Source organism: Abramis brama (genome assembly GCF_963993115.1).
Source record: "Abramis brama genome assembly, chromosome: 22".
Lineage (NCBI taxonomy): Eukaryota > Metazoa > Chordata > Actinopteri > Cypriniformes > Leuciscidae > Abramis > Abramis brama.
The window spans coordinates 16141810-16150913 of NC_139984.1; the positions used below are offsets into that span (position 1 = coordinate 16141810).

Sequence of the window (9104 nt, forward strand, 5' to 3'; positions counted from 1 at the left end):
ATGTAATCAATCTACTGGGAAAGTGTGATATTACTCTTTTTTTTTTTTTACCCTATTCATCCGTGGTGTCTAGCTTGAGGCAAAGCTATTTTCGTAAGCAGGAATCTGACAACAAAACAATTATTAGTTCCAACACACTTATAATAAAATTATAAAGGTAAAGTTGATAGGGAGAAAGATGACATAAGAAAATCATCTTTTTAGAACTAATGAATCGAACAGCCAGTTATATAGCCTACGCATTGTATACATGCAATTAACATGTTAATATCAGCTATTTAGTAGGCCTATGTTGTTGTTAATATTATTTTGTAGTAAATTTAATCTCACAAAAAAAATGTAACTTACTGAATAAAAAAAAAAAAAATCACCTCAGAAAACGCGCCATTTCTGTCTGTTCGCAACGCAAGTATCTGCCAACTAAGCGGCGATAATTCCGTCAACGGAACTGGCGACCATGGTTGGCTAACGATACGTTTGGGAAACGCATCCCAGGAAAAAACTAGTTCAAAATAGGGGTGTTGTTTATAAATTAAGGAAAGAAGAATTGCTTAGTTCATTTCACTAAGCAAAACAAAAATCATAGATTTACATAAAATATAAAGGAAAGCCAAACTGCAACTTGCCTTAAAAAATAAATAAAATAAAAAACATTACAAAAAATAATTAATCTCACATACTGTATGAGGTCCCCTGATTGAAAACCTGGTTTTAATAGAATACGCAGTCTAAAGCTGTAGCCAGACAGAAACATGCTTGTGATAAAACAATTCTTTATTTTCTTTTGTGTCGTCACTCTGTAATTCAGGGCTTAAAAGTTCAATTTTGAAGTAAGAACTACGTACATAACATACATAAATATACAGGCAGTATGTAAACTAAGCCAACCACCAACATTAGACATTAGGATGTCCCTGAATGAAACAGCCTTTTTTGCAGTGAGGGACAATGGGCAGTGAGACTCTTCCTGACTGCTTTCAGGAGTTTGTCTGGATGTGTCACTGACAACTCGACCCACAGGAGGCAAGAGAAATCAGCAGTAGAGAACAAGGCAGCTGTAACTCTACAAACCAGACTCGTCTAGTGCCATTGCAAACACACACACACACTATACACACCTCTAAAGTGGCATTACATATTCCCAAGCACATTCATTTCACATTTAATACTGTGAGCCAGCGCGCACTCACACACACATTCATGCGGTTGAACAAGCAGATCAATAACCTCAGTGCCATGAATAGCCAGATACACTTGCACCCACATACTCATAACTTCACACACACACTATTCTGTAATGCATCTGAATGGACGAGGTCTTATAAATTTAGGCATGATTTTATTCTGATGTAAAGAGAGTCCTCTCATTCTCTATAGTCACAGCTCCATGAAGTCTCTGTCCAGGTCCATGTAGGCTTCATCAATGTAGCTGGCAATGGCATATTGTGAGCCTCTACCAGAACCCAGCAGCACTGATACTGTCTCCTTCCAGTAGGTGAAGGGAATACAAGAACTCTGTAGAGAAAGAGATACAAAAGGTAATGCCTTATGAACCCACATCTATGACAGAAAGTCTGCGTTTGGTCAATCGAGCGGAGCTCACGTTCTCCAGGCAGGTGCTGTCCTTGTCCTTGTTGAGGTAGTGGTGCTGCCAAAAGCGCAGCAGGTTGTGGAAGTTGTTGAGCAGGCAGCCGGGGTATTTCTCTGCATATTCCTTCTCTCGCAGAGCACTCAGGTAGAAAGGCAACTTCCCCCGCCTCCGCGCCAGCATCAGAATCACCAGACTGGTGTTTAGACAGCTCACGTTCTCCTGTGATTGGTCAAAACCACAGCAATAGGTTTTAAGGGTCAATGATATTTAATAAAAGAAGAATTAGAAATGTAATCTTTGTATTCATGTTGGTTTAAAAAAAAAAAATGTGTCTGACTCGTAATAAAAAAAATTATTCAATCTATGTATGCTTTGCATTTTTCAGGTATTTTTGAACAAATTAGTGTAATGTCAGTGGCCTTTACAGGGTTTCTGCAGGTATCTTCAATTTAAATTTAATGCTTTTTAATGGCTTTTTTTTTTTCATTTTTAATGCCATACACGACCCATGACTAACCACGGATATTTTATATATCCTTTTTCCGTCGATTTGTGGCTGTCAGACTGCATATGAGATTTTATGGCGTTGATTCCCATTGTTGCTACCCAACTTAAATACCTTTTTACAAACACTGCAAAATCCTTCTTTATTTTGACCACCAACGGGCTGCAACCATGTCCTAAATTGTTTGTCTTCCTTGCACTTTCCCATTTTTCTGGTCTAGTTTTATTCCTGTTGTTCCTGCTGTTCAAAATGCCCGGAGGCAATCACCAAACTGGTTCCGCGTGTTTTTATCACACTAACGTACATATTTTGCGACAGCAGATAAAAATGATTAATTATGAAGGCTATATTCAAATAAATTGATCATATAAAATTTTCTTCAAAATGATTTTAACGCCTGTAGGATTACAATTTAATGCTTTTTAATGCCATTTAAGGCCTTAATTATCGCAAAATCCATTTAATGACTTTTAATGCCCCGTGGAAACCCTGCTTTAAATGATCTCTCACATTTGGATATTATCTTGCAACAGCATAAATTAGGGGTCGGCAAACCTTTTTGTCATTAAGTGCCATTTTGATTTTTCCTAGTTAATCACTGCGCCATATGCACACATACATTCACAGAACTCAGCATTAATTAGTACACGCCCTCTGAACAAAGATATGTTCCCATTACTTAGTGATCACTATTTCAATTCAAGAAAATAGACATTTACACTATTGCATTTCAAGACAAATGGAAATTTAGTAAACAGACTTAATAAAAACAGAAAAATATGTCATCAATATCTGTAAAATAAGCAAATTAGTCAATTTTGCTTACATGAAAGGGTTGCAAAACTGAGTACACCCTTGATTAAATATAACAAACATATAGGCCTGATTTCACAGACAGGATTAGGCCTTAGTGCCGTAAAAAAAAAAAAACTTTACTGGTGTGCTTCTTGAGACAGAACAATGACAGTCACGCATTTTAAGATATGTCAGTGAAAGCTGCTTTCAGTTAAAACAGCTCAAACATGCATTAAGCCTTGTCTGTGAAACCAGGGGATAATATTATACTACTCTGACCCTTCTTGGCACTGAGTGTACAAATTCACAAGCAACTTTTCACATCCATTCTGTTTATCTCCTGGAGATCCACCCCAGGTGCCTATCAATTTTAAAGTCATTGTCATGTTGAAATGGCCAATTGGTTCCATTGTTGTCAGCATTAAGTCTAAGGATGATTCAACGGGCTAAATAGCACTTATAATTGTAGAGAAATTACTCTTATTTAAATGTTTTGGTTCAACATCACCTCACCTGTTGATCAAGAAATGCCTTTAATTTTATTAAGTCTAATACAGACTTGCTGGAACATTATATCTTCAATGAAGATTACCCCTCCCCGTGTTTATATTGGCACTCGTGCCATAGGTTGCAAAAAAAAATACATTTTATAACTTGCCTGAGTGAGGGTTTGTACATTGATGATGCTGATCAGTCTATAAAGGTAGAACAACCTGTTTTCCACTTGAGCCATGTAGGACAAGAGGCGACATTCTGAAAACACTTCAACCACTGAGAAAAAGAGACAAAGAAACACATTTAAAACATGTCTCGTCTTTCATCCATCTCTCCGTTAATCGTTCAATCACTTCAAGTCAAACCTTTTATGTCTTCAGTCTGACTCTCAAAACGGTCCAGAGACAGGACGATACATCGCACCAGCATGTTAGAGTCCACCAGAGAGCTGTTGATCTGAGTCAGGAACGTCTGAAACTGAGGTGTCGAAAGACAGATTTGAGATCTACTGATTCACTTCAGTGTGTGTGCCACAAGAAGAATCAAGAAAGATCTGACTCTAAGCCCACCTTCTCCTCAGTGTTGACGTATTTGTTAAATCTTTTGAAGGCATCAATGTTGAACTTCATGAGCTCACCAAGTAGGTCAAAGTAGCTCTGAAGGACATCATGTGACTTACAGCCACTGTCGATTATGCAATATAGAATGTGCTGAAAGAAAAAAATTATGAGACAGCTTAATTGACTGTAGACTACCATTCAAACATCAGTAAGATTTGTATGTTTTTGAAAGAAGTCTCTTATTCTCTCCACGGCTTCATTTGTTTAATCAATATTAAAGTTTTAAAAAAAACAGTTATATTGTGAAATATTATTACAATTTAAAATAACATATTTATCTGGATTCTTTGAAAAAACTTCAAAAGAACAGCATTTATTTGAAACTGTCACTTTTGATCAATTTCATGCACCCTTACTGAATACAATTATTAATTTCTTTCAAAAAACAGTAGTGTGTAAATGGATTCATCACACATTGCGTTTACCTCTAACAAGCCTCTTCTGAGAAGGAAAACTTGATCGGCATAAGATGGCGTTCCTCTCAGAAAACTCTCCACTGCTCTTGCCTGCCAGAACCTGAAGTGAGTTGTGAAAAATACATGGAGAAATGTCATGTGACCAGTCAAACTCAAGACACAAGATGTGGAAGGAAACATTACAAATGCAACTATAGATCTCACCTGAATGAAGAATCAATTGGCTCTTTCTTCATTACAGAGATTAACCGTGTAAGAATACCTTTTTTACCATCACACACAAGGTTCCTGTAAAACAATTAACTAAAGTTAATGTAAACCAATTAATCAGCAGCTCAAAACATGAGAATAAGGAAGCACTAAAGTATATGATATGAAAAGGGTCCCCATGCCTGTCTGTGTTATTCAGTGCATCCATTTCAAAGATGTTCGCACTCAGGTAGATCTCACTCAGTTCATTCAGCTCCAGTCCACTTAGAAGAAGGTACTTATTCCTGTGATCAATAAATAGATGGTTTAATATAAGTTGAGTATATGCTAAGAAATGTAGAAATATTGAGTCTAACATTCCCTGTTCCTTGCATCTCGGTGTTATACTCACTCATGGTGGTCACTGAAGCTCTGCAGCAGCCTGAGGAACTGGATCTTGAAAGAGATCTCCTGATGTGTAGGAGAAAAGAGGTGTATTGTCATCTGTATGTAAGAGTCATTTAAATAAGTCTGAGTAATGAAGGGCTGCTTCTTACTGGACTGCAGTCACAGTTCTGGTTCTGTCGATGTAGGACGTGACCCGATGGCTGCTTCCTCCAGATCAGCTTATCAAACAGGTTATTGAGTCCAGGAATTAACTTGAACTCTGCCAACATTCTGTGAACCTGTGTAACAAGAGTAAAAATATATAATTTGATTCTTTAAAATACACTCCCGTTCAAACGTCTGGGTTTAAAGGAATTAATACTTTTTTGTTTTTAAATAATGACCAAAAAAGACAATAAATGCATTTATAATGGTTCAAAAGATTTCTTTTGAACTTTCAAAATACATCATAGTTTCCACTAAAATATTAAGCCGCACAGCTGTTTGATATGCAACATTGATATGTTTCTTGAGCAGCAAATGAGCATATTCGAATGATTTCTGAAGAATCACTGAAGACTAATGTAATGATGCTAAAAATTCAGCTTTGCCATCACAGGAATAAATTAGTTATTTTAAACAAAACAAAACTGCTGTTTTACTGTATTTTTGATCAAATAAATGCAGCATTGGTGAACATAAGAGACTTTAAAAAAACAATTCTTATTATTATTACTCAAGCTTACTAAATGACTAGTTGTCAGTTGTTGGGTGGCTCATACCATGTCAAATTTATCATATTAATATTCAGTCACTTCAATCCCGTCACATTACCTGATTTCGCTGTCTGCCCATAAGCATCACACACAGCACATAGAGAACCTCCACTTTGTACATGATCTCGTGCACGATCTTCATAGATTGGGGCAGCCTGTGTCTGAGCGGACTGGAGGACAGGGAGCTCTCATCAGATGACTCTGAAAGACAGCCAATCAGAGTGGATGAGACCAAGTAACAGGAAAGGATGGAGAGGAATCACAGTTAATATAAATAACAGAGCAAGAAAGAGAAGAGGATCTCACCTGTACTGCTCTGCTCCGCTTCCTCAATTGCTAACTGCATGAGAGCATCCAGAACCAGTGCGTTGTCAAGCCAACTATGCCAGTCTTCCAGCTCCAGCCGGGCAGAAGCACCCGCCGCCTCTGTAACTTTTCGAGTGGCGAGCTTACAAAGGCGCTCAATAAAGCCTGGGATATTCAGCAGAGCCACTGCAGACAGATCAGAGCAAGTGTGTGACCACATGACACAACAGAAAGCATATTATTATTTTATGGATTAACTACAGTTGTGTTTTCTAACCCTGGTTGCTCTCAGCGCGTGATGTGCACGTGCTGGTCTTTTGCTGGGTACTGCGGGCCAGGAGAGTGTGTTTGTCATCTACACCAACGTCTGGCTCTGATATGGTGACCGAGAGGATACGACAGAAGTTGGCCAGCTGCTGCTGGTTGAAGCTCTGGACCAGACTAGCCAAGTTGGGAATTTTCTCCAGCTGAATGATTTCCTAAGGTTAAAATAGAAAATAAATGATTTACTACGCTGCTAAGAGACAGAGAGCATTTCTGAATATCATACAAAATACACTTTTAATCTGTGTGATAGCAAAGGTGAATTTTCAGCATCATTACTCCAGTCTTCACAGCAACATGATCCTTCAGAAATTATTCTAATATGCTGATTTGCTGCTCAAGAAACATTTAATATCATCATCAATATTGAAAACAGTTGTGCTGCTTAATATATTTTTAAAGGAAACCATGATAAAAAAAAAAAATCTGGATTCTCTGACGAATAGAAAGTTCAAAAGAAAAACAGCATTTATTTAAAACAGAAATCTTTTGTGACATTACAAATGTCTTTACTGGCATCCTTGCTGAATAAAATAATTCCTTACATTTTTTACTGACTCTAAACTTTTAAACAGTAGTGTATATGCATTTGCTTTTACCTTTCGGACACTCAGAATGTCCTCAATAAGAGTGGCAGTTGGTAAGAAAACCTTTTTGTTGGACATGAGAGTGAACAGGAACATGACGAAATCCTCCCTCGCTGCAAGGCTTTTTGTGACGCCCTCTGTCTGACAGACCAAAGCAGAGGCTGTTACTCACAAGGAAACAAGTGAAATAATTCATAATTATTATTTCTGTCCTTTCAGAGTCATGCATTTTTTAATATACTTACACATATACAGCAGTTGTACAGTCCGCTTAGACAGTCCTTGATGAGATCATCGCTCACTAAAAATAATAAAGCAAACCTTTAATTAAACTGAAAAACATCAAATACTCTCTCTTTCCTAAAAAATGAGATGAGAATGAGAAGAGTGGAAATGAGGAAGCTTGGATTTAATATTTAAATAAGCTTACGTATGGGTAGGTCTCCTTGTACTGTGAGCGTTGGCCGCATCAGAATCTCTACGAATAGCTGCAGACGAATGACAAAAGCACTGAGTAACTAACAAATCTGTATACTGTGATTACTAGTATGATAATTACGGTAACAGCCAAACTGATTCCTTTTAAATTCAAATATTATGATTCCATGTAAGATTTTGTATGTTTTCAAGAGTATAAACTGAAATAAAATAGAAATTTCAACATAAATGAAAAACTAAAACTAAACGAAACTAACAACAGTTACTGAAAAACTAACTGAAATAAAATAATAATTAGCAAAAATAAATAATCGTTTGTAATTTTTATTATAAATGCTGAAAATTATGGAAGCTTGTTTCTGCCACGGAATTTAAAAAATACAAAAGGAAATTGCGACTATTTCACAAGTCAAACTCACAATTCTGAGAACTAACTCACAATTGTCAGATATAAACATTTTTATAATATAAATGTTTATACCGTCTTTACTGTCACTTTACTGCTTTGTGTGAATAAATGTATTATTATTTTAAAAGAATCGCACTGACCCCAAACATTTGCAAAGTAGTCTAACTTCTTAGGGGCTCTAGCTTAAGAACAGTTGAAAACTAGAAACTACATACAAGATGAATAAGAATAGCCATTTACATGAATGCCTTCAAAATGAAGACAATTTAACTTAGCCCATCTTGATCAAGATTAGTCAGGCATTATATTTAATTACGAGAAACTCACATCAACTCCTCCAAACAGGTCAAACGTATATGTATTGGGTGAAACCGACTCCTGTGGTGTTTTGCGCTCCTCTGTGACAAATGACATGGCCTCCATAGACAGCAATGACGACAGCTCCTGCACAATTGCAAAACAACTCAATTAACATCTGATCACAAATTATACGAATGGGTTTCAGGCGATGCATTTTGTGTGAATGGACGACATTTTGATTACCATGACCATGCTGTCAATCTTGGAGAGATCACTGTTAGGATGGCTGCTCTCATGAAGTCTCCTCAATAACACTGGTATTCCCTGCCATTGAGCTCTTTTATCTCTCTCCTCCAGCAAAACCGCAGGAATCTTCATTCAACAACACAAACACAACACAACACTGCTCAAACACTATAAATACATTTCAGATATATGAATTATTGTTCCTATTGTTATCAGACTATTTTAAGCACTAAACACCTTTAGCAAGCAATGCAAATACATAAAACATCAGCACTTTATCATATAGTTAGATCATAAACTAATCATGTTTGCGAAGTTGAAGAAAAGCAGGAAGAGAATCACTAAATCAGTTTTTTTAAATAAAAACCTACAGTTACACATTTGTCATCCACCCTACACAATTCGTTTGTCGGATTATCGCTCTCAATGAAATGTAGTATATGACTCTTTGAGAGCTAACGTTATTTTAGATTGAGGAGTCTCCAGGCCCTCGTATGTAAACAATGTCTAAGACGCGTTTTGGAAGCAGTTTGGACATTTATATAAGTTAAAATCTCACCTGAGACCCTCTAGTCAAGCCAACACCTGTGATTTGTCCTTGTTGAATTTTATTAAAAATGTTTTTGCATGAATTTCCTCTGCTTGTTTGGGTCCGTGAAAACCCAGAGCGCCTTGTCGCCATTGCTGTTTCGCTGACGTTGTGACGTTGAGAAGTTTCCA

The 9104-nt window shown here is 36.9% G+C and overlaps 1 protein-coding gene across 1 annotated transcript; it reads right to left on the reverse strand.

Annotated features, from left to right (window-relative positions):
- Window positions 1-756: 756 nt before the first annotated feature.
- trpc4apb (transient receptor potential cation channel, subfamily C, member 4 associated protein b) lies at window positions 757-9104 on the reverse strand. Its single transcript, XM_084099006.1, has 19 exons — window positions 8944-9104; window positions 8382-8510; window positions 8166-8282; window positions 7422-7479; window positions 7237-7292; window positions 7004-7132; window positions 6358-6559; window positions 6081-6266; window positions 5833-5975; window positions 5169-5297; window positions 5024-5082; window positions 4815-4916; window positions 4627-4710; window positions 4432-4522; window positions 3956-4096; window positions 3752-3863; window positions 3550-3662; window positions 1604-1810; window positions 757-1515 (listed from the first exon to the last, which is right to left on the reverse strand). Exons 1-19 carry the CDS (start codon window positions 9064-9066, stop codon window positions 1378-1380), a joined length of 2319 nt encoding a protein of 772 aa, XP_083955132.1. The 5' UTR covers window positions 9067-9104; the 3' UTR covers window positions 757-1377.